General features: G+C 60.3%; 2 protein-coding genes across 4 annotated transcripts in view; one reads left to right on the top strand and one right to left on the bottom strand.

Annotated features, from left to right (window-relative positions):
- On the top strand, window positions 1–16,215 carry MNT (MAX network transcriptional repressor). Its single transcript, XM_040641161.1, has 6 exons — window positions 1–521; window positions 5,774–6,353; window positions 6,951–6,992; window positions 7,133–7,244; window positions 12,323–12,515; window positions 12,654–16,215. Exons 1-6 carry the CDS (start codon window positions 449–451, stop codon window positions 13,409–13,411), a joined length of 1,758 nt encoding a protein of 585 aa, XP_040497095.1. The 5' UTR covers window positions 1–448; the 3' UTR covers window positions 13,412–16,215.
- A 2,346-nt stretch (window positions 16,216–18,561) lies between these two features.
- Window positions 18,562–24,262, bottom strand: part of SGSM2 (small G protein signaling modulator 2) — a 34,221-nt gene continuing 28,520 nt past the window's right edge. For all 3 annotated transcript variants that reach the window (XM_040641157.1, XM_040641159.1, XM_040641158.1), the window contains 7 exons: window positions 22,760–23,146; window positions 22,392–22,516; window positions 21,877–21,959; window positions 21,575–21,684; window positions 21,043–21,139; window positions 20,340–20,507; window positions 18,562–20,149 (listed from right to left, as the gene is read on the bottom strand). In XM_040641157.1, the coding sequence (XP_040497091.1) occupies window positions 20,061–20,149; window positions 20,340–20,507; window positions 21,043–21,139; window positions 21,575–21,684; window positions 21,877–21,959; window positions 22,392–22,516; window positions 22,760–23,146 (1,059 nt within the window). In that variant the 3' untranslated portion in view covers window positions 18,562–20,060. The remainder of the gene's footprint in view (window positions 20,150–20,339; window positions 20,508–21,042; window positions 21,140–21,574; window positions 21,685–21,876; window positions 21,960–22,391; window positions 22,517–22,759; window positions 23,147–24,262) is intronic.

The raw sequence follows: 24,262 nt of genomic DNA, 5'->3' as shown, positions 1-24,262 counted from the left end.
TCCGGTCCGGGCTTTGGCTGCGGCCCCGGTGTAGTAGCGGGGGCGGCGGCCGGGGGCAGCGCGGCTCCTTCCCTTGTTGTGTGTGTCGGTGCCTCCTCGCCATCTTGTTGCAAAGCCTTTTCTTGTCGGCGGGACTCCCGGGGGCCGCGGGGCGGGAGGCATCAGAGGGGGAAAAAGAGAGGGAGGGGAAGGAGGGAGGCAGTGCCGCCTTTTGTTTTTTTGCATCAAAATTTTTAAAATTTGCAATTTATATTTTGCAAATATTTTGGGAAACATTAATTTTTTCTCTCCGTGCTCTCCTGTTCTTCCCTGCGGAGTGCGCTGCGCCGCCCAGCCCTGTCGCCCCCCGGAGGTGATCCCTCCCTCCTGCCTGCCCGCCAGCCTGACCTGTGCCCGGCTCGCGGGCCGCAGTCTCGGCCCCGGCGCGCCCCCGGCAGCTCTCGGCGCGATGAGCATAGAGACGCTACTGGAGGCGGCCCGCTTCCTGGAATGGCAAGCGCAGCAACAACAGAGAGCACGTGGTGAGCGGCCGGGCTGGGCCCCTGGGGCACCGGGGAAGGGGAGACTAGCGACCCTGGCCCCTGAACCCACGCGAAACCGCGGGCAGGACCCCTTCCCGGGCGGCCGGCGAAGCCGGGCAGCGCAAGGTTCCGCACAAGAGCCGCCGCCCGGGGAGAAGTGTTGGGGGCAGTAAAATTAATTAATGAATTCATTAACGTGCAGTGAGGGACCCGGCTCCTGTGGGCGCCACCTCAGCTGCCTGCCACCCCGTGTGCACCTTTTGTGGGGGCTCCTTTCGCGTGGGCCAGCGGTGCCCTCGGCAGCGCTGAGGATGTGTGAGCCGGTGGGGGGGTGGGGTGCGGAATGGTGTTGCGTGGGGGTGGCAGACCCGCGTGTGCGTGCGTGTGTGCACGGGGGATGTGTGATGTGAGCCTCGAGAGCGGATGAACGGACGTGTACACGGGCGAGTGTATAGTGCACACGAGTGGGCGTGTGTGTAACGGAATGGGGGGTGGGAATTACTCTACGCCGAGCAGCTCCCCGGCTTCCCTGGCCCTGTGGGGAGGGTGCGGGGGGCGCTCCCGGCCGATCTACGCGCCGCTTGGGGCGGAGGCGGCCTTTGCAGAATGAAATGACATCGCGTGTCTTATGATCCTGGCCAGCCCCGCCTGACCCCGCCTCTCAGAGCTGGGCTGGGTCGCGCTTCAGGGGTTTGGGTGAGAGCTGGGCTGATCGGGTGTCTGCGAAACGGCCCGCAGGTCGCTGGGGGCAGTCCCCGGGCCCCCCTTGCTGCGCCCCACTTTAGCCGGTGTGGAATGTGGCGTGTCTGCGCGTTCCAAACCCGCTCTCGGCTGGAATGTTGCGTGTGCCTGCGTTCCAAGCCCGTTGGTTACACCGGGTGGTGACGTGGACGGGCCCCGCCTCCGACCACGTGCACGGGGGACACTCCCGCTGGGGACCTGGCGGTCCAGCCCCTCCCAGCTGCCTCGCGCTCGGTCGGGGGCGGGGCCTGGGCGGGGCTGGCGAGTGGCCTTGCGCCGGGTTGGGCCCTGGCTCCGGCCGCCGGGCACCTCCCAGGGAGAGCCTGTGGGCTGGAAGGAGGAGCCGCGGAGCTCACCTGTCCGTTCACGCCCCAACCTCCTGTTTTTGATTCTGGGGCGAGGGAAACCCTCTGAATTGCAGGGCGACAGGACATTTAGAGCGCACATATTCCCACTGACGTTTTGGGGAACGTTCTCACCAGGACCTCCTGGCAGTACCCCTAGCCACATTGTGGAATAAGCCAGGCTGAGAAGGGGCAAACTTTGGCGTTCCCTCGACAGGAAACAAGGATTTCAGATGCTTCCCATCCCGCCCGCCCTGTCGGTGGTCCCCAGCTTCAGGGTGCTGCAGGAATAGGGGTTAGAAGAAAAGACCTCTGTTTCCCGGACCATTGCGAGGGCCTCGGCCCTGGATCGGTGTGTGTGCAGTATCCGGGGACTTATGTCCCCTCCAGCCTCCCCTCCCCCTCCAGCCTTCCCTCCCCAGCCCTTCTGCCGGGTTCGTTGTGGTGGAGAGAGTGCTTCGCCCTCCTTTCCTTTCTCTCTGCCTATTGTTGCTTCAGTGATGAGTCATGCAGGAGGTAGTAGTGTGTGTTGTGTGCGCGCGCGCCCTGCAGCTTTTGCCGCGGCCGCGGCGGCGGCGGGGGTGGGGTGGGGGGAGCGGCAGCGGGCCAGGGGCGGGGGAGCGGCGGGTCCGCCCGGCCTAGTCGGTCGACCGGCCTCTCAAGGTCAGGAGTCACTCGAGATCTTTGAGACTGAGATGCTTGCGTTTTGCGGAATTGATGGGCCGGGACATCAGCCTGCGTGCCCCTTCCCATTACCTTTGGGGTCCCGAGCAGGGTCACAGGGCTGGTGGTGACCGAGAATGTCCTGTTTGCGGGCGCAGCGCAAAGGGGGCGAGGGGAGGGGGGTGCGTGCACAAGAATTGGAGACTTGAGTCACCTGCTGCCATCATCAACAGTGCAGTTCAGGAGTACCTATTGTGTCCTTGCTGTGTATCAGGCACGGTGCTGGAAGTGAACAGGGTTGACCCTGCTTTTTCCCCACCGGAACACTCACTTCACTTTCACTTTGCCCTCAGGCTGATTGGTCTTATGGGGAGGGAGGGGAGAAGACCCTTTCTCCCCCACCCTTTCCAAAATATCAAGTCCGCAGCAGTCAGTAAGAAGGACAGGGGAATGTGAAGGAGCCTGGGAATGGTTCTCTCCTAAGTTGCAGAGCCCTGCCCCTCCCACAGGTGGTGAGAACTGGGGGCAGGGAGCTGAGTAGAGGCCCAGTTTAACTGACCAGTCACAGCTCCTTCTTGGTGGGGCCAGAGGTCTTAGGGGATGGATGGTGCAAAGCCAGATCCGCTCCAGAAGCTCACGTGCAGATGGCTGCACTTAGCCGCACCGCTTTCATCTCAGATTTATTTTGCCCCCTCCTTGAGGTTCTGACCTCTGACTTGGGGTGGGGACAGTGGGAGAGAAGGGGTTGTGTGTGGACCTGCCAACTAGAACTGCCTTCCTGGGTATGCACCTGAGGAGCAGCTCTGAACACGGATCCTCTTGTCCACAACCCCTTTCAATTTCAAGGGTGGGTTTCCTGACCTAGACCAACCATATTGCTCCCATGATGCACCTGAGGATGTGTGTGCACATGTATGTGAGAGGGAAGAAGTGGTCAGCGGGAGGGCTTGGTCATTTCCAGCATTCATGAAGGTGGTTCATATGGGACCCTCTTCTACCTGACCGAGTCATATCCTGGGGGCTGCCTTAGGCATCAAGTTCCCTCTTAGCCTGCAGAAGGGCAGAACTCCCCCTGACCACTGGGGGCTACCGAATATAGACTCCTCAGGCCCCAGGCCTGTGCCTGCTGTGGCCCCTGAATCACTCCAGACGTGTCATGCTAAATTCTCTGGGGCCAGCCTCGTGTGTATGTTTGGGAGTGGGAGAGGGAGTGCACCCCTGGGTGCCACAGAGAGTTCTTTTACAGAGCCTGGATCTGTTCTGTTCCTGAGGGAGTCCCCTGAGTAACTGCCAGTTTGCTCCGCAGGGCATAGGAGGAGGGTCAGTGCCGGGTGAGGAGGAGGCAGGGAGCTTTGGTGGGCTGGGTCTGGCCTGGGACACCCCTCTTCACCACCAGTCAAGATTTTTCATGCTGATCCAGGTGTGATACAGCCTGGCCATTCACCTGGGTGCTTCCTGGCACCTGTGAGGCATACCTGCCTGACCTTGGAAGAGAGAGGGTAGGTGAGAAGGAGGTTGCCATCTCCTGGATGAGCTGTGGAGTTGCTTTAAAATATGGGGAATAGGAGGTTTACTTTGAGTCTGGGTTACCAGGGCACCTGTTCTTGGGGCTTGGTACCCTCTCTGTCCCACCCTGCTAATGGGAGAGTGGAACCCTGTCCCGAAGCCAATGAAAGTTTGAGTCCTGGCTCAAAGGAATGAAGGTGGGCTGTGTTGGACCCTGGAGCTCAGGGGAAGGGGATGGGCTGGGGGGAGGTGGGGAGCAGTGTTCGGGATGGACTGGGTAGCTGATAGGTGGAACTCGCAGACTTCTCTGCCAGTGTGGTCTCTGGGAAGCCGGAGTGCAGACAGCTGGTTTTCTCTGGGGCTGTAACATAAGCCAGTGCTCCTGGGAAGGCCAGGGAGAGCGCTCCCCTCATTGGAGCAGGCCTGGCAGCTCCCCTTCCTGAAGGGCAGGGGAGCCACGGAAGAGGCCTGTGCTGCTGGGAAACCGCCGAGCGCTTCCCCTCACATAACACTGCTCTACTTCCTCCTTTGGCCTCTTCTCCCCTGCAGGAGGGAGGAGCTTGGAGCAGGCCTGGCTCACGCTCACTTTGTTGGTTGGCCTAAGGGCCCTGAGCCCCAAAGACCAGTAGGGGGTTGATGCCCTTCTCTGTAGGGGGCTCTTAGCCCACCTGGTCCTCCAGCCCCACCCCTTGTGGGGTGGTATGTTTGGGGCGTGTCTGCCAGCTACTGCTGTCAGCTCAGTTAGTCAGCAGTGTGGCCCATCCCAGACAGCAGGAGGGCTGGTTGACCAGCCTGCTCTCTGGCCTGGGGGCTACAGCTGCTCCCCAGGGCCCCTGCCCAGCCCTGTAGCCAGGGAACCGGAATGGTGGGGCCTGGAGAGCGCGGGCAGGGTGGAGATGGAGAGGTGCTTCTGGCTCAGGAAGGGCCCTCCCCTTCCCCTGGTCGCAGCCAGCCCCAGAGCAGGCCTCTCCTTACAGTAGGGCTTTCGCAGAGATGCTGAATGGACAGGTGCAAGGCTGCCTTCTTTCCTTTCTGCCTGCCTCTTACAGCTTTCTGGCTGTGCTGCTGGTGGTGGGGACGGAGGGTGGGGAGAAGATTTGGGATCAATGAGTTTTAGCACCACAAAGGGCAGAGAAGGACTGAATGTGTTTTGTGTGGTCCCTGAGGACCAGACACTGGGACCTGGCCTGGGACTCCTGGGCCTGATGTCCTCATGTGTAAACTAAAGGTGGTGTCCTTGCCCTGCCTGTGGCACGGACTCTCATGAGGATCCAGGGTGTGTGTGGGTGTGTGTGTACAGACGCCTAGTGAGCATGTGCTAACACAGCAGGTATGGGCATCCGCCGGGTGTCAGGATTCCTGGCTGGGTCTGGTTTCAGTTTTACATGTGACTTGCTCTGTGACCCTCACCAAGTCACTTTGCCTCTCTGAGCTCATTTATTTCATCTTGAAATGAAGATGCTGCCTGCCCTCTGGAAGGTACTTGGTAAATACTGTTGAAGGCCTTCCCCAGAAGCTATGATCTGTCTACCCCTCCTCCATTCTCCTCTGGTGGTGTGTGAGGTCTTTCGCTGACTGACCTCTGCCCACCTCAGCCTTGTTGTTCCTGAACTCCCTGCACCAGCCTAACCCCTCAACCTTCAAGTTGCCAGGCCTCCGGCATCCTCTCTGACAGCTCCTGCTCTTTCTACAGCCCCTCTCCTCTCCCAGCCTGGACCATTCTCCTCCGTTACTTGTCCTCCCCCTCATCCCCTAGGCCTTGGATCCCCCAAAGGTGGAGACCAGGTGTGTTTTAATTGTTCGCTGCTGTGCCCCCGGCGCTTAGTCCCAGCGCCTGGCCGGGTGTGGATGGATATTTGTGGTTCCTTGGGCTGAGCAAGCTTGTCACTGAGCACTGACCGGAACAGGGTCGGAGGGCGCATTACGGTTGGAGACTTCAGAAGCTGGAGCCCAGGACTGTTGGCCCACTGAGAACCCCCTTGTGTTCTCTCTGCGTAGAGGAGCAGGAGCGGCTTCGCTTGGAGCGGGAGAGGGAGCAGGAGCAGAAGAAGGCCAGCAGCCTGGCCAGGCTGGCCCGTGCCCTGCCTGTGGAGGAACCCCGCACTGAAGCGCCACCCCTACCTCTGTCCCCACCGGCACCCCCACCGGCACCCCCACCCCCACTTGCCACCCCCACCCCGCTGACTGTCATTCCTATTCCAGTAGTGACCAACTCTGCTCAGCCTCTGCCCCCGCCCCCACCACTGCCTCCTGCAGCCCAGCCTTTGCCTCTGGCGCCTCGCCAGCCAGCCCTGGTTAGCACCCCCGGACTCAGCATTAAGGAGTCTGCTCCCTTGCCCACCAGGCCACAGGTGCCCAACCCTGCTCCCCTGCTGCCGGACTCCAAGACCACCCTTCCGCCCACTGGCAGCCCCAAGCCTTTGCAGCCCCTCCCCACACCCATCCTGACCATAGCACCTCACCCTGGAGTTCAGCCCCAGCTGGCCCCCCAGCAGCCACCTCCACCCACTCTTGGGACCCTGAAGTTGGCACCAGCTGAAGAAGTCAAATCCAGCGAACAGAAGAAGAGGCCTGGGGGGTGAGTGAGGTGTGGCAGAGTCTGGGCTGGTGGGACAGAGAACTGCCCACATTCTGGGCTGTGTGTGCAAGAGAAAGCCCCTCCTAAGCTCATCCTTCAAAGCCCTGTCCTACCTCCCCAACTGGGAAGCATCCTACAATGTCTGGACAGTTCTCACTGTGCCTGTGCCCACCCCCACCCAGGGAGTGGGGAATGGCCATTGCCCTCTGTTGTTGTCAGGCTTCTGTGTTCTCTGACCCCCTCAAGGATGGGCCGATGGCATTTCCAGGCCTTTGGACAGAGTATTGGATTGGGGATCTCTTGGGTGAGGGCTGGGGTCAACTGGCTATTTCTGTGAGCCCCAGGAGGCCTTCTGCCTCCTCAGAGGTGGGCAAGGGCAGGATGGCGAGTTAAAGAGGATTGTGAATTATGAGCATACATGTGCCCTCCAGGGGATATACGCGCCTCCGCACAGGGTGAACATCTCCCAATGCTGCTTTGTATAGAGAATCTGGGGAGCAAACCGCCTGTGGCATTTGGGGAGTGGGGGCAAGGGGCAGGAAGGCTACCTGATTGGGCCCTCCCCCTGAACCTCCTTCCTGTCTGTCTGGGTTTCAGGATCGGAACCAGAGAAGTCCACAACAAATTGGAGAAGAACAGGTGTGTGTGCGTGCGTGTGTGTCTCTGGGCCCGCCCCGCCCCCTACCGGGACCGGTCCCACCCTTGATCCCCCAAGCTCTCCTGGGGCCTTCCCCCCGCCCCCCAGGCGCTGGCTAACCAGCGCCACTCCCTCTCCCCAGGAGGGCCCATCTGAAGGAATGCTTTGAGACACTGAAGCGCAACATCCCCAACGTGGACGACAAGAAGACGTCGAATCTGAGTGTGCTGCGGACGGCGCTGCGGTACATCCAGGTATGGGGGAGGGAAGCACCGCCGAGAGGAGGGCGGGCCTTGGCCGCAGCGCCAGCTTCTTCCCCTCTCCTGCCCTCCCTCTTCGCCTCTCCGCGGCCCCGCCCCGCCCCGCCCCGCCCCGCCCCGCCCTCGCTCCCTCTCCGGCTCCCCCGCCCGCCTCCACGCGGGCGCTGAGCACATGGCCCGGCTGACGTCAGCGGGGCTCCCCGCCCGCGAGGGGGCGGGGGGACGGGCGCGCGTGCGCGGGGGAGGGCGGCCGTGGCGTTCCCCTCTCCCCCTTCCCCCACCGGGCCGCCCTGCGGAGCCCCGCCATCTGCACCGCCCGCGCAGCTCGGTTTTCAGACCGGGTGCCCGGGTCTGCGTTACCCCCTGAGGCTGTTAGTGCCCCCGCGGGTGAGAAGGGCGTGGAGTGGCCCCGGCGCCTCCACCTCTCCCGCAGTGCCTGGGCGGGAACCCGGACTCGACCCGAGAGTCTGTCGCTCTCGGTGGGGTGGGGACTCCCCCGGGCGTGGCTCCTTGGAGACGGCGGCGCGCCGGTGAGCCCCCCCGATCCCAGAATGATTAAGATCCTTCCAGTGAGAGCATTGAGGTACCACGACTCGAGTTTGGGTGTTAAACCTGGAGGCTGGGGAAACATGGTGGTCTGGGTGACCAGAACAGTGCTGGGGTCACCGAACCTTTAAAAATTAAGCTTTTCTCCTGCCTGGGTTTTTAAAAGCCCCTTTTCAAGGGGCCCTCCTGGCCGTGTGTTCCTCCCCCCTTTGGGCACTGGCTTCCCTACGCAGTACGGGGTGGGGGGCACCCGCCAGATAAGACAGTTGCCATGACGGCCCCGTGTTTCGGTTTCCCTGGAAACCGGCCGAGGCTTCCGCGTGCCGGGAATGAGGCTGTGGGGGTGGGGCGGGCGGCCACGCTCGGCTGCCGCGGAGACGGAGTCGGAACCGAGCCGTTGGGGAGTGGGAGGGACTTAGCGCTCCCTGCCCGCGCGGGGTGGGGGCGGAGGAAGCTTGGGGTCTCCCTGTCGGCGCGCTGGGGCACTTGGGGGGGGGGGCGGCCGGGCAGCGTCAAGGTCCCCGTGGGCGCGTGGGGGGGGCAGTGAGGATCCGACCGAGGTGTGGGCCAGAGGCGTGGCCCCACCCCTCCCCCGGCCAAGACTACGGGGTCACAGCCCTGAGGTAACCGGAGCCTGACTCGTTCGGGGGGCGGAGGCGCTGCTACGCGACTGCTCCCAGCCGGCGGCTCCCTCCTGCATCCTGCGAGCGCGCGCCCTTCCGCCCGCCCTGCGGGCGAGGGGGAGTGGCTGGCTTGTCTCCCGGCGGCTTCCCGGCACCCGGGAGGGGCGGGGCCGGGCTCGGGGATTGGCGGGGCCGGGTTGGGGGCGGGGCTTCCCCGCGCCGCGCGGTGGGGTGCCGCGGGCAGGGAGTGACGCTGCAAAGCCGGGTCCGCGTGGGTGCGCGCGTGCTCCGAGAGGGGCGGGGCCTTGCTTGCGGCCTGTCTGGCCTCGGAGGAGGAGGGGCCCGAGGGGTGGGGATTGGAGGGTCCCCAGGAGGCTTACTTCTGACGTGTTTTTGTAGAACTTGGTCTTGAGAATATTGTTTTTTCAGTCATTCACAGTTACACGGCCGAGGAGCAAATCCCTGTCCAAATGCTGTAACGTTTTCTGTGACGTTTACTGCCATTTTGCTAAATAGGAAAAAAATAGTATCTTCATCATGAGGGTGTTAGGATTCTTTCTCTATAAATACCAATTTAACAGCAATTACTGAGACATTGAAAGGATGAAATAGCACATTCCACTTTATAGACACATACTTAGGGGGTCCTTGTTTGCATGACATCTGGATTTGAAAATAAATTAGAAATAGAGACTCAGTAGAACCAGCAGCTGGGCCTGCCTGGGCTGAGTAGGCAGCGAGGTGTACCCAGGCTCTTCCTAAGAGATATTTGTCCTGGGGCTGGCAATGGAAGCAGAAATAGGAAACTTACAAGGCTTTCTAATTCCTTAACCTCACTCATTTGTTTATTCATTTAGGTACTTTGGACAGCTCTGTGTCTGATGCTGAGAGTAAAGCAGGGAGCAAGGAAAAAAATGCGGGACTCCGTCTTCATAGGGTTAGTCTTGGTGGCAGGTTATAAACAAAGGACTGTGCCTTGAGGACATAATAGGGACAGGGATCACAGACTCTGTTCTAGGGAGTGAGGGACGTTGTTGCTGAGGAAGGGGCATTCCAGCTGAGACCTGAAGGTTTCAGGGTGACCTACGCAAAGCAGAGGGCGGAAGGCTCAGCGCAGGCCAAAATTTCTCCAGCGGGGGGGAGCAGGATGCAGTTTTGGAAGTTAAAGGTGGTCATGAGGGTTGCCGTGTAGTTGCCGTGTAGAGATGGGGGGCGGCAGGGCACTAGATGGGAGTCGAAAGGGAGTAGGAGAGAAACCACGTTAGCAGTGTAGACTGAAGGCTTTGGGTGTGTGCTGAGGTGGGAAGGCTGTAGCCCCCAGGCAGACTCAGAGTGGCTTGGAGGTGCTAAAGGATTTGAAGAAAGCCACACTGAAGTGCACAAAAACAGGAAGAGGACGAGGCAGGTACCAAACTGTGCATCCAGGGAGTCTTAGGGAGTGTGTTTAAAGTGAAGCAATGTGGACAAAAGCTAGACCCTGGGGAAACTTTCCAGGGGCCTCTAGGCCTGTGGAGAGCTGGGCTAGTTAAGAAAAAGAGGGCTTGACCTCTGAGTTTCTCCCGGAGCCAGAAATCTACTCTCCCTACTGGTGGGTAGAGTTCAGGACGGCCACTCCAGCCCCCTGCAGCCAGGTTCAAGTGAGAGCTGACTCACCACAGGCCCCATCATTGCTATGGCCTCATCTGATGTCATGTCCAGCACTGGCCTCTCAGGGTAGAGCCAGGTGAGAAGCCAGATGTGTGTGTGTGTGTGTGTGTGCGCGCGCGCACGCGCACGTGCCTGTGTGTAAGAGAGGGATCTTTCTGGCAGAGCTGTGGAGAGAAGCAGGTTAAATCTCAAAAGCCAGGATGTAGAGGGGGTTGTGTATGGCCTAGGACTACCAGCAGAATTGTAAAGCTGCCAGGTTTCAGGCCAGAACAAAGTTACGGTTGTGTCTGGGTTATGTGTTGCAGCCACTAATGGTTTGAGGCATTTCTACTGGTGAGGTCAGAAGTACAAGGAGTTTGGGGCTATAGGAGGGAGTGGGTGAAGTTGGGGATATTGCCATACCAAGGAGGGGCAAGTGAACAGTCAGGCTGCTGTGAAACTGCTCGTAGTAAATAGAATCAGGGGAAACTCGGTCTAATGGGTGACTGACTCTCCTGTGATAAAGGAGAGGGACAAGATAGAGGTGGGAATCCACATGCTTACATACTCACAGATCCCTCCCCTGGGGCTAAGATATGCATAGTTCTGTCCTGGCCGCTGGTAGGGTCAAGGAAAAAAAGCTAAGTATGGAATGGTCTTTGTCTTTACTCACAGCGTTGGACAGGGACAGTGTGTAATGAGGTGGAAAGACAAGACATGAAGTTTTTAGGGGGTCGTCTGAGCCAGTGTCTGATTTAAGTACTGGTAGTCTTCTTAAGTGCACGAGTGTGGGCTGCCGCATCAGGAAGGGCGCAGGGGCCTGGGATGGGGAAGGGTGGTGGGGGCCCCGGTGTGGGCTTGGAGTACAAGCAGATAAGATGCAGAAGGGCAGGAAAGGAGGATCTGTGTGAGACCGGGTTCAGCGGGGAAAGCCAAGGCGAGCTGGATAGTTCAGTGTGTGCAGGGTCAGTGGTTCTGCACCTGCCGTGACCAGCAAGCCTTGGAAGCCCGGAGCTCAGGAGCAGCGCGGGTTCAGGGGCTTCAGGATGCCGCAGGGCAAGTGTCCGTGTTGGGTGGCCTCAGTGCTCATGACGTGCCTGGGCCAAGGAGAGGCTGGCAGCAGGGAGGCCTGCAGGACTTGGAGGAGTCCGTTTAATGAAGCATCAGTCAGAAGGTCGTGGAAGACGGGAGCTGGGGCAGAGGACACAGGCGGGCCTTTTGGAGCTGCAAGTGAGTCTTGTGCGAGGGGGAACTGGAGACACTGCCGAGAGGGGAGGCATGGCGTGCAGCGCCTGTGCGAGGGGTCCCAGCTGCCCGGGGCCTGCGGGACTGAGGCAGGATCGGCTCTGTGGCCAAGGGAGCGCCCTGCTGGTTCTCTTAGTGAGGTGGGTGGTCTCGGTGTCGTGAGACGGGCCCAGCCTGGAACGTGTGGTGAAGGACGGAAGTGTCTCCGGTGGCGCTCGGTGTCAGAGGTGCTGTGGAGCCCTTTCTCATTGATCAGTGCGACTCAGCTACAGGTGTGGGAGGAGGGCGCCCGTTCCAGGGCTTGGGGACCCGGCAGCGGCCTGGGCAGTCTGGAGGGCGGCAGGCAGAGTGAAACCGGCCTTGTCGAGAGGCAGCCCAGGGCGGAGCGGAGGGTGCGGAGCCAGCAGCCTGGCATGAACCAGATGGAGGTGGGTAGAGAAGAAATGCAGGGGGTTGGGGGAATCGTGCCACAAAGTCTAAGGAGCATCCTCAGGGACTGAAGTGGAGGAGACTGGGGAATGAGGCTGTGGAGAGAAGGGCAGGATCTTTTGGGGTTCTTTGGGCAATGAGTTCCGAGGAGGGTAGCTTGTGGCATGGCGACTGACAGCGTGGTGTGAGTGATGCCCGGGGCCTCGAGCAGCACCGGAAGTCTGTCTCCCCTTCTGTCCTCTGCAGGATGGAGGGAAGAGGCTGTGGGGAGGGTGGATGGGGCCGGAGGCCGGGAAGCTCCTCGGACAACGTTGATGTGGGTGGAGGCTGGGGCGGGCGTCGATCCTGGGAGGCTGCTGAGCTGCGGCTGCGCTTTCTGTCGGCGGCGCCTGCTGGAGAGCCCGCTGTCCGTAGGACACTGGGCCTCACCGGCTCGGCCACGGACCGGGGCGGGTGTGGTCTGCAGCAGCCCTCTCACTGTGGACCTGCCCCTGGGGGCTGAGTGACCTGGAGACCGGGGTGGCCGTGGGGACAGGGGTGCAGTACTGGGGGCCCTATAGCTCCTGCTCAGGGTACCCTGCGGGCCCTTGCCTCGCTCTCCAGTCTCTGAAGAGGAAGGAGAAGGAATATGAGCATGAGATGGAGCGTCTGGCGCGGGAGAAGATCGCCACACAGCAGCGGCTGACGGAGCTCAAGCATGAGCTGAGCCAGTGGATGGACGTGCTGGAGATCGACCGTGTGCTCCGGCAGACTGGCCAGCCCGAGGACGACCAGGCCTCCACCTCCACAGCCTCTGGTGAGCCCCACCTGCCCCTCCCTGGCCAGGCCCTCACCCCCCAGCTCCAGGTCCCCAGGCCCCAGGGGCATTTACTACTCCAACCTCTTGTTTCCCAAGCCCTTCTGACCTGTCCCTGTCCCCATGTCCCCCCCACAGAGGGTGAGGACAACATAGACGAGGATATGGAGGAGGACCAGGCCGGTCTGGGCCCACCTAAACTGAGCCATCGCCCCCACCCGGAGCTGCCGAAGCCACCGCCCAGCAGCGCCCCTGCACCTCCGCCTCCCCATCCCCACCCCCACTCCCAGCCCGTGGCCCTGTCTCCTGTCCACCTGCCTGGGCAGCAGCCGCCACCACAGCAGAAGACGCCTCTGCCAGCCCCTCCTCCCCCACCGGCTGCCCCTGCCCAGACGCTGGTGCCCGCTCCGGCCCATCTGGTGGCTGCTGCTGGCGGAGGCTCCACGGTCATCGCCCACACGGCCACCACCCACGCCTCAGTCATTCAGACTGTGAACCACGTTCTCCAGGGGCCGGGCGGCAAGCACATCGCCCACATCGCCCCCTCGGCCCCCAGCCCCGCTGTGCAGCTGGCACCTGCCACACCCCCCATCGGCCACATCACGGTGCACCCTGCCACCCTCAACCACGTGGCCCACCTCGGCTCCCAGCTGCCCCTGTATCCACAGCCCGTGGCGGTGAGCCAGCCCGTGGCGGTGAGCCACATTGCCCACACCCTGTCACACCAGCAAGTGAATGGCACAGCCGGGCTGGGTCCCCCGGCCACTGTCATGGCGAAGCCGGCTGTGGGGGCTCAGGTGGTGCACCACCCCCAGCTGGTGGGCCAGACAGTGCTCAACCCTGTGACCATGGTCACCATGCCCTCCTTCCCAGTCAGCACGCTCAAGCTGGCTTGAGGAGGAGGCCACTCAGAGGCCCCCAGTGGGGGCAGGGAGGGGGACCTGTCCCCCGCTCTCCCACCCACCAGCTCCACACATTCCAGCCAGGCCAAGGCCCGCCCCACCCACAGCCACCCCCAGGCCTCCTAGGGGAAGGGGGTGCAGAGACTCTGAGCCAGGGGAGGGAGGGGCCACCCCAGGGAGCTGGGCACAGGGCAGGGGGTTACCCCGCTGCACCCGGACTTGATCAAGTGATGAGACGCTCTGGTGAATGTGCCACTCGTCTGGCCTGGTGCCAGCTCCAGTGCCGTTCCTGCCTCCCCACCGTGTCCCCTGCAACCCGTGCGACGTGGGTGTTGTGTTCTCCCGACTTCCCTGCCCCGCCTGCCTTCCTGTGCTGCTGCTGCTATTGCTCTAGCTGATGAGGTGCCCGGTCCTCTGTGCGGAGCCCGTCTTCTCTTCCCGGGCCTTCGGAGGGGAAAGGGCGTACGGGGCAGAACCGGAGCAGCTTGGCCCAGAAAGCTGGGTGCTGTGGGGGGCTCTTCTTTGAGTACAGGTGACAGACCCTGGGACATGGCTGCTCTGCAGTCTCATCTAGACAGGTGGGCACCCCGACTTAGGGCTCTCCGACCCAGGTGCAGTCACTGATTTGTTACCGCAGAAACTAGTTAAGGTGAGTCTCTGCCAACAGCTAAACCCATGCTGTTGCTAAGCTCCCTGAGCCCACCGCCCCACCCCCCAGTCCTTGCCGCTGGACTCCTGACCTCAGGAGGGTAGGCTGAGGGTCGGGGCTGGGGAGGAAAGGTTCGGCTGTCCTACCCCCATGCTGGCCCTCCCCACCACTGGCCTGGGTCTGGACTGAGGGGTGAGCTGCTCTGGACTCCTGTCCCCATCTCTGGGCCTGGCTTTTGGTTTCCCAAAGGCAGAGGGGATGGGGTGCTGTCAGGTTAGCTGCCCTGGTTACCTGGCCTCTGCTCAGTGCTGTACGCTCCCCTGAGGGATGGGTGTGCCTGAGGGCCTCCTGTAGCCTCGAGAAGTGAGCCGCCCTCTGGTCTGGGTTCTAGGAGCCTGAAGCCACACTGCTGAGGCCATCGGGAAGTCAAACCCAAGGGCTGGGCCAGATCCCCAGGCCCCTTCCCTGATGTCCTGGGGGAACCTGTAGCGCAGGGAGGAGGGCTGCTACTTCTGCCCCAACTCGTCTGTCTCTGGCATCATCTCTGTCTTTGCCCTGAGTATCCACTTTTCTCCAGTGGGCTCTTCTGAGTGTGCCACAGCCTTCCTCTGAGGAAGGTCCTTAGTTGGACCTAGGGCAGGGCTGAGCTCGGGGTGGGGAGAAATGAGGGGGCCTGAGTGCAGGGCCTGCTGCTTTCCCTGCTTCCGCCGACGGCTTTGGCTTCTCTTTTTATGTGGGTATTTATTACAAGTGGCCTTGTGTCAGACACACACTCAGTGGTACACACATGCACACTTGGCTCCCTACCAGTGTCCCTAGGTGTGAAGTTCGCTTTGACAGGCAGGGGACAGCGGGAGCGACCTGCAGGAGACTGAGGAGGCTGGCAAAGGTCTTGAGCAGATGTGGACACCTAAGAACTCCCTTTCAGTTCTTTCCTAGTCCTGGAGACCTCCTAGGGGCCTGTTCTCCTTTGTCTTGCCTGGGATGGGGAAAGGGAAGTCCTCTGGTCGTCCTAGAGGCCCCCAAGAGGGAGCCTCCCACCCACCCCAGCATGGCACTCCCACCCCACAAGCTTGCTACCTTCCTGCCCCTGCAGCCGCCACCTGCCACCCTGGTTCTTGGAGAAACCAGTTTCTGCTCTCCTGAGTGATGATAACAGCAGAGGGAGCTGGACGGGCGTGGTGCCCGGGGAACGGTCAGAGAAGCATTGGGGAACCTGCCCTCCTTTCAAGCTCTGTTCACCTCCCTGCGTTCTGAGGCCATTCCAGAGTTGAGAGTGTGTCAGCCAGTGGCCTCTCGGGCCCGCACAGATACCTCATCCACCCGCTCACCGCCCTGCCCCTCCACACCCCTAGCAGTGGGGGCCTTTGAATCTAGTGCCGAATGACTATGTCCAGATTGGTGACGATGGGTGTTGTTGCTGTTGTTTTTATTGTTGTTTGTGAACGCTGTGATGCTGTGTGCCCGAGAGGGCAGCTGCCGCCCAGCCCTTCCTTGGGCATCTCCCCTCTGAGAGCTGTCAGGACCACATCTGTCCTCACCCTGTGGGACCGCCTGCCCCTCCCCTTCCCTAGCCCTTCCAGCCTGGGGGACGCGTGTGTACACACACACACACACACACACACACACACACACACTTTACCTCTCATGCGTGTTTTACTTTTTGATGTTAAGAGTGGCTCACTGGCTGGGAGCCTTTACCTCGGGGAGAGGGGGAGGTTGGTTCCTTGGGGGGCCAAAGAAGGGCAGGGAGTGCCTGGAGGGGAATTAGGGGTCACCATAACCCCTGCTCTCCAGGAACAGCTTCTCCCCCATCCCAGGGTTCCATCCCCATCCCCCAAAGAGGTGGCCCTTGTTTACAGTGAGGACTCGGTCACTGTGTCAACGTTTCCTGAAATATAAACTGTAGCGACCCCAGACTGTAGAGATTTTTATGTGTTTGGATACATCTGCTGTGTGGGAAAAAAAAAAAAAAAACCACCCTACAAAAACCCTAATTTTGTACATATTGTATTTTTACTATTGAACTGTACTCTAGTGGCTGTTCATGCTCCAAGACTTTAGGTATTGAGACATGAATACTATCCATGTAATGAGCACTTGCCTGGAATAAAATATAAAACTGAAATAAACCTGCACTGAAACCAGAGATGGAGCCTCCAGGCTGCAGCATGCGGGGCACTCTGTTGCAGCAGGAGGCCGAGAGCTCTCGGGGAGGACCTCCAGCAAGGAGCGTCGGGGGCCCTACTTACCCTGTTGACGTTTGAGGGGCACGGGTCCTCTGACAGCTTCGGTGCTGGTCAGTGTCAGATTTGGGACCTTCCAGTTCTGATGGCAATGTTCAATCCTAAACAAGCTCTGAGAACAGCAGTTCTGGTCTTCCTCACGCTTTCGTCATCCTTTCTACTTCCTCAAACTCTTTACAAACTCTATCTTGTTTCATCTGTTAACAGCACGGTGGAGTCCGTAAGCCAAGAACTAGCCCTGTTCTGGCAGGTGAGGAAGCAGGTTTGAGGTGGCCGAGTGACTTGTTAACGGTCACACAGCTTGGGAGCTTGGGGAGCTGCAGTCAGACTCAACTCCGGGCCAGTTCCCCAGCGTGTGCCACTCTGCCCTGGGGCCTGCAGTAGAGGTGGGGATCCTGAACTTGAGAAAGTTCCAATAGGAAAGGTGGAGGGGGATGGCCTCGGGATCAGGGCGCAGAAGGGGGAGAGACTTCCTGAGAGGGCATGTGCTGCTGAGTTTGGAAGTCAGGCCAGGTCATCTGGGAAGTCCATAAGGGAAAGGAACAAGAAGAGGAAGAAGTTGGAGGTCAGAACTCAAAGAACCGTGTTCTAAGATGGGCCTGGAAGACCCTGTCCTTTTAACTACATCCCTCCCAGCTGGGGGAAATCAGCCCTTTGGCAGGCTCAGGAGGAACTAGGCAGCCTGCCCCATCCGACGCCCTGACCACACCTTCCCCACTCCCAGCCCCAGCCAGAGGAATGGACTCAGCGTCTCTTCCTGGGAGGGGTTACCCTTAGGGAAGGATGTGGTAGCCACGAATGTCTTGGGGTCCCCTTCTCTGAGGAAGTGCTAACCTCAAGAAAGGCCAGACCCAGGGCCCCTCCTCTGCCCCACACCGCTGCCAGCACCTTCACTTGTGAGATGCTGGCTCCCTCTGCTGGTAGCGCCAGGAAGAGGCGTCCCTTGACTTCTGGGAAGGCCTAGGGTTAGGATTAGTGTCACACACTGGCACTGGGGACAAAGATGAAGACTCTGCCCCTGGCAGTGATGAGCCAGTATCATCTGAGGGCTATCGCTTGATCTTAAGGGTAGGCAGAAACTCCCCCAGCTCGGCTGGAGCCTGCCAGAGGGGGGGCCTGTGATCAGAGTAACAAAAATCCTGAGTAGGAACCCAGGTGCCTCCATTTAGTGGCTCTGTGTGAGAGAAGCTTCCAGGGTTGGAGGTGTCCCCCCCCCGGGGGGGGGGTTCCTACCTGCACTTCTTGCTCTTCTTAATCTTCCCATGGCATTGCCCTCAGGAGACCCATCACTATGGCTGCAGGATTCCCTCTGGTCCTAGAAGGCCAGCCAGGGGGCTAGAGAGTGCCAACACTTCTGGGTGGAGAGGGAGCAGGTGAGAGTGTGTAAAGGAACCAGGCCATTGCCAGGCTAGTTTAGCAGGGGCCTTTGGTGAACTTCCAGATGGAGTCACAGCACAGGAAATTCGGATTGTTCTAGGCAACAAGATGGGAGCGGGGTTGCCTTGAAGGGGTTATAAGGTTCCCTGGCCCCAGATCTCCCCATGTAAACCAGTTCTGTTGCTTTAGCAGCTCTGAGTTGTCCTAATGCCCAGAAAGGCTGTGTCTAGACCAGACCATATGCTGATGCTGGTGGCTGTGGCTGGAGCCCTCTACCTGGAGCCATTTATGATGAGGGCTGTAGTTCCCTGGAGGAGGGGAAGGCAGCTGGGAACCTACTATTATAGTTGGGCCCTTTTCATGCCTCAGCGGCTCTGATTCTTCCTGACACTCTCCTGGTGCCGCAGCCTGAAGCAGGGAGCTCAGAGTGCTCAGTGGGCGGGAGCCAGAGCCAGAGGGGCAGGCTTCTTCCCCACTGGCTGGAGGGCCCAGGAGGCTCCTAGAGATTCCCATTCAAGCACCAACTCATCATTGTAGCTGGTCAAGAGGGCAGGGAGGTTGGGGAAGGGGTGGCAGGAACAGGGACCCATACTTATCCAGAGGCTGGATAGGTCATTGTTCGGTCTGAGATAGGACCTCTGGGTCTGGGGTGAGGTCCCCCCACTGAGTACTTGGGGTCTGTCACACCTGCCCCTGACCAGCCCGCAGCTGAGGTCCCTCTCTCCTGGAAACTTTTGTTCTCTCTTTGCACCATCCTTGTCTTGTGGGGCTGGCCCTCTTTACAGTTCAGTTGTGGAGCTTATAGAATTTCCCCATACACAAAATCCCTCACTGTCCAGTGCCAGCCCACAAGCAGCCCCCAGAGCCTCAGGCATTGCCAAATGCTATGTTTATTGGTCTGTTAACACTGAAGAGTATAGTTTCTGAGCCAAAAAAAACCCCATACACACTCTGCTCACAAAACCACTGAGTCACTAAGGCAGGCACACAATGGCCACCATGCTTGGTGGCAGCCAAGGACTCACAGACAACAGGGGTAGGTAATGGGGCAGCTGGCCCCCAGATGGGTTGTGCAGTGCCCAGGAGAGGGGCAGGCTGGGGAGACTGTGCTGGATGCAGAAGGGCCTTTGGGCCCTTTCCCTGTTTCTCAAATGCAGTAAGTCTCCAGACCGAAGTGACTGCTGGGCAGGCCCTTGCCCGTGTGGCAGAGTGGCCTCCTGGCCCCAGGGCAAAGCCCTAGCCTCGTGTGTTTGGGGGTGGAGGGGAAGTGGGTACGGCAGAGTAAGCAGTTGGCCTAGGAGCCAGGCCCTTCCTAGCACCCCGTGAGCGAGGCTCCTCCGAGGGGGTTTCCGGGTCTCTAAGCCTCTCCGCACCCTGAGAAGCATGTGGCAGGCAGAGCGAGACTTGCTTCTCACCAGGGGCAAACAGGGGAGACCCAGGTATCCTCCCCTTCCCCCAGACCCAGGGACTCAGCAGATGCCTGAGATCGGCGATGGGCTGCCCCAGAGCTCCAGAGCCCGTCCCTGAGAGGAGGCTAAGAGGCTTTCCCCCTGAAGAATCATCCTGGGACCCCTCTTGAGAGTGAAGTGCTCCCACTGCACCCAGATCATCCGACTGGCAAAGTGTCACCTACATAGTTGTCAGGGAAGCGACTAACGCATAAAGCAGGAGCCAGGTGGTGAGAGTGAAACTGTGCAGGTGCACGTGGGCGCCCCGTGTGGGGCAGGGCAGTGCACGGGGTCACCTTGGGGGGCCAAAGGCAGTGGCAGTGCTGCTGAGGTGGGCTGCTCCCACCCAGGGCCCACATCTTCGGACTCCTGCATCTGGGATACGGGCCTGAGCTGGCAGCCGTTCTGGCTGCCCCCACTGGGGCTGGGGTGGGCACATGCACGCTGCCCGCAAAGGGACTCGCAGGAGAGAGCACGGAGTCCGTTTGCCCACATGACCCACGCCAGGTGGGGCCAGGCAGCTACAGCCCTGTTAACTCTACAGGGTTCCAGGCTGACCTAGGAGAGGCCATGGGGAGCAGTCCAGGCTGAGGCTGCAGGTGACGGGGGGCTATTCCCAGGTGTTGGAGAGGGGAGCAGAGTAAGTGTCCCCCAAGGCAGCCACTCCCTGAGGCCAACCCGGTCCCCTCCCCTCCCCTCCCTTCCCCAGCCGGAGGCACCCAGGCCCCCGGCCCGCCCTGCAGGGCCAGCACTGCCCGGAGTTGTATCCCAGGCTCACAAGCACTTTGTTAGGAACACAGGTGGGCAGGCGGGGCCGGCTGGGGGTGGGGCAGTCTCAGCTGCACCGCCCGGCTCCTCTCCCTGTGCAGCCCAGGGGCCCGGAGCCCAGGCTCTAGTCAGCCGCTGCCTCCCAGCCGCAGCCCTCACTTGTTCTCCATGAGCCTCTGCACCTTGTGGACGAGCTCCCGGGCAGTCTGCAGGACCTCCTGGGCATCGTGGTGCTCAGCCCGTTCTGGGGGAGACACACAGAACTGTGGGGCTGCTGGAGCGGGGGCGGGGGTCTGGGAGAAGCCCTGTGGCTGCCCACCCTGCTGTTTCCACCTGCTTCCGGGGAAGCGAGCCCCTCCAACCCTGCCCAGGCCAGGAGTGGAGGCCCCCATGCCCCTGCTGGGGGCAGCCAGGGTGGCCAGAGCGGTTCCTACCATTGAAGAACTTGATGATATCAGTGAAGTCCATGTTGTTGTCCCGGATAATCTCACGGTAGGCCTCCACCAGGGCCAGGGCAATGAACAGGACAAAGTGCTCTGACGAGATGTGCCGGGCCGCCCAGATCACCTCCCACACAGCAAACACATCCTCATAGAGCAGCTCTAGGGATCGTAAGGGGCTAAGGCTGAGCCTGGCTCCCCACGGGCCTCTGGATGGAGCCCAAGGTGGAGACAGAGCTCCAGCGACCCAAGTCCTGGGATTCTCCCCATGACAAAGAACCTAGTCCAAGAGGAGGGTTCCGGGACCCAGGCCAAGACCCTGCCCCTCTCAGGGACACACTCCTCGCACGCCAGGCTCGGGCAGACGTCACGCCGGCACTCTTGTCAGCTGGTGCAGCTCTATGTGTGCTGGCCTTGCTGCTTGAGAAGACTGGGTTAGAGAACAGCCCCCGAAACCACCGGCTTAGGGTGACTGTTGGCGGCCCTGTGGCATCGCTGAAGGAGCTTTTAAAACTGTGGATGTCCGGGCAGCCTCGCTTCCTAAGTCTGGGGCTGGGTGGGGCCAAGGCACCGGCGTTTCTGAGAGGCTCCCCAGTTAGTTCCAAAGTGCAGTCAGGGTCAGGAACCACTGACTCTGGGGGAGAGGGGTCTCCCACTGCCCTGACCCTAGCCCCGCTGTCCAGCCCGCACCTCTCACCTCTTTTAAAATCCAGCAAGAACCAGCGGTAACAAAAGTAAAAGTGGGTATAGTCTCCATTCTGGTGCATCAGCTCAAACAGCTCTGAGTCCAGGATCTTGCACAAGTAAAGAAAGGGAGCCGGACTGAGCTGCCGCTGCCTCTCCCAGCCACCCCTGCGCTCGTCCAGGCCCCTCCGCCACCCGGGTGCCTGCCCTTGCTCCCAAGCCCCTCCCTTCTCCTGGGGTGGAGGCTGTGCTCTGCGGCTCTGCTGCCGCACCCGCCTCCCTGGGAGGCACTCTTTTTGGAATTGTACCATTTTCTGGGTGTTTGCTTCACTGTCAACCACACTGCTCACCAGAACTTTCACGAGCACGGTATTCACATGCTGACATTCCCCCTTGATTTGTAACCTCGAAACAATGGTTCTTGAATGAAAGATACTAAGCTTATATGGGAAGGGGATTTTTGGAACGCTCCCTGGCCTCCCTGTGGATGATGGACAAGCCCAGTGGTGCCTGGTCACGAGCCCACAGGCAGCTGCTGACCTCACCTGGATGAGGGAGCGCATGTTGGCGAAGTGGGTGTCCATGGCGCCCCCACTGGGGAAGTTCTGGCTCATCCTCTTCATGAGGTGGCTGAAACAGCTGTAGGCCAGCTGATCTGAGGGGAGATGGGAGTGAGGCTGGCAAGGCGGATGACCCCAATGCCCAGAGGACAGGGCTGGCTTACACCCCCACCTTTCCAGACCTAGTGGTCTTCTTTCCTTTCTCCAGCTTGCATCAGCCCAATCTCAACAGCACTCTGGGAATACGCTTCCCCCCGCCGCCCCCACCCTCTAGCTGGGTCCCTCACCGTTGTCGAGGATGACCAGGAGAGGTGCCAGCAGGTCGCACATGCCCTGCACATAGCCCACGTCCAGGTGCTCCCACACGTAGCTGAAATGCCAGGTATACGGTCACTACGGGCGTGTGCTGTCCTCCACCCTGCAGGGATCCCTGGGGAGATGGTCCTTAGAGCAGCCTGCTACCCAGAAGTCAGCCTTTCCATGACCCTGAAGTACTGGGAGTACCGCAGTCAAAAGCCCATGGCCTCTGTCCTCGAGGCCTTCAGGGGCTCAGGGGAAGAGACAATGAACCGGCTGGGGCAAGGGCAATCAGCTAGGCTTCCTGGAGGAGTTTGGCTGAAGCTGCGATGTGACAGACCTCGAAGACGAGGGGTGGGGTGGGGGGCACGGCAGGGAAGGCGCTCCAGGCAGAGAGTGCCGAGTGCGATCCAGTGCGAGGGAGAGGAGCGGGGCACCTGCCAGCCCTAACCTTTCCCCCAGCAGTGTCCCTCCTCCCGCCCTGAACCCTGCCCCAGGGTGGCACCTGCACATGACGTCTCTGAGCCTCTCGAGGTTGGGGGGCGTGAAGTACCAGTAATTGCGGTCACAGCGCTGCACATCCTTGTCTATGCGATGCAGATTTAAGGCCATAGTATCCAGTAACTCTATCTGAAAGAGTGGGGGCCCTCAGGAGTGAGTGGGGGCTGGCAGGGTTGCCTATATAAAGGAATGCAGGAACCAAGGGACTCTGAGAACAGAGCCCTCTGGGGATGCCAAGGGATGGGCTCAGTGCCCCTAAAGGACGGTCAGGGCACTCCCATCTGCCACCCACCAGCCCCGTCCCCAAGCCTCGGGGCATCAGGAGGGCCTCTGGGGTGGCTGAGAACAGTTCCCCGGGGAATGTCCACATACAGCGTAGGCAGCAGCGCACACGGCCGCAAGCTCCTCCCCTGCCTCCAGCTCGCTAGCCCGTGAGGCCTTCTGCCGGCTGGGATCCTGGGGCTCGGAGAAAGCACCGGCTGCTGGGACCAGCCTGTCGGAGCCTTCCTCCCCACCGCCATCCTCCTCCTCGAAGCCCATGTTCTGCCCCTCGTCTATGCTCGACTGGATGCCCGAGGCCACGGAGTAATTGCGAGAGGATGGCAGTCCTGAGTCCGGAGAGTCAAACTCCACGGACTGCTGCTGTCCCACCGCGGCGGTGCCCGGGGGCCCTGCTCCCAGCTCCTGCTCAGGCTCGGGTCTGCAATCTTCAGTGCCCGGGGGCTGTGGGGGCTCCAGGTCATCCACAGAGATAAATACCTGGTGGGGGTGAAGAGATGGTGGGGCTCACACCCCTACTCCAGCCCCTTCCCTCAGCTTGCTGTCTCCTTCCTGGGGTCCGAACCAGGCCACGTTATGGCCTCCACACTGCGCCCCTACCCGGGTTGCCAAGCCTCCCCTTTTCACCCACGCAACCAGCTGGAGAGCGATTGGGCTCCGGGCAAACAGAAAGACACCGTCTTTAGCTCTATCCAGTCCCCCTCCTCGGCCTCTCTCTGGGGCCTGAGAAAAAGTGGGAAGCACTCCAGGACTTTCCTTGGTGGCCGCAGGGAAGGGGAACCAGAGGCTCAGACACCGGATGGCCACCGTGAGCCACGTGTAGTTCTGCAAACACCCAAAGTCACGAGGCTGCCTCAGGCTGGGAGAGCTGCGTGGGAATGAAGGCCGCCACTAGCCTTGGGGTGGCTGCTGGGGCAGCCTGGCGGGCGGCAGGCTGCAGGCGTGAGGAAAACAAGTTCTTCCTTATGTTCGGTACTGGACGTTTAGCAGAACCAGACAGGAAACTTCTCTTGCAGTTGCCTCATCAGTTACAGGCGCTTCACACAAGCTCAGGGGAGGGCGGGCAGGTAAGAGTGAAAGGTAACCTGTTCTAGATTTGAAACAGTCTGCCACTGTGGACAAGTTCTAGGCCAAAGAAGAGAGACCTATACAGATTGTTTTGTTTTTCTATTTGGACTACACAGGGAAGGGACACTAAAAGGAGTTTTCACTTTGTGAGAAGCGTGGGGTGCTGGGTTAGAATCAGGTAAGGCCATGACACATCAGTGTCAGCAAGGAAAGCTACCGCTGCTCGTGGGCCAAGCAGCCGGCGCACTGGTACGGACTCAGGACGGCACAAAACCCAAAGCCGGAGAGAGAGCACGCTCACGAATAGGGGAGTAAGAACAAGGCCTGTGGAAAGGAGCGCAAGGAATTCCCTTGGTAGTTATATTTCTTTAAGTCTTGTTCCAGCTTCAGTTCTCTGTTAGTGTAAGGATTTAGTAACGTAACAACAGACATTATCTAGAGAGACAATTTTAAAGAAAAAAACATAAGTTAATAAAAGAATATCCTTAAAACTGAAACTTCTTATGGTTTCTGGTCTGGCCCAGCAGC

This window comes from Ursus maritimus, unplaced genomic scaffold (genome assembly GCF_017311325.1).
Source record: "Ursus maritimus isolate PB19 unplaced genomic scaffold, ASM1731132v1 scaffold_24, whole genome shotgun sequence".
In the NCBI taxonomy this organism is placed as follows: domain Eukaryota; kingdom Metazoa; phylum Chordata; class Mammalia; order Carnivora; family Ursidae; genus Ursus; species Ursus maritimus.
Note: the sequence above shows the minus strand (reverse complement) of the source record. Positions and strands in the feature narration are given on the sequence as shown.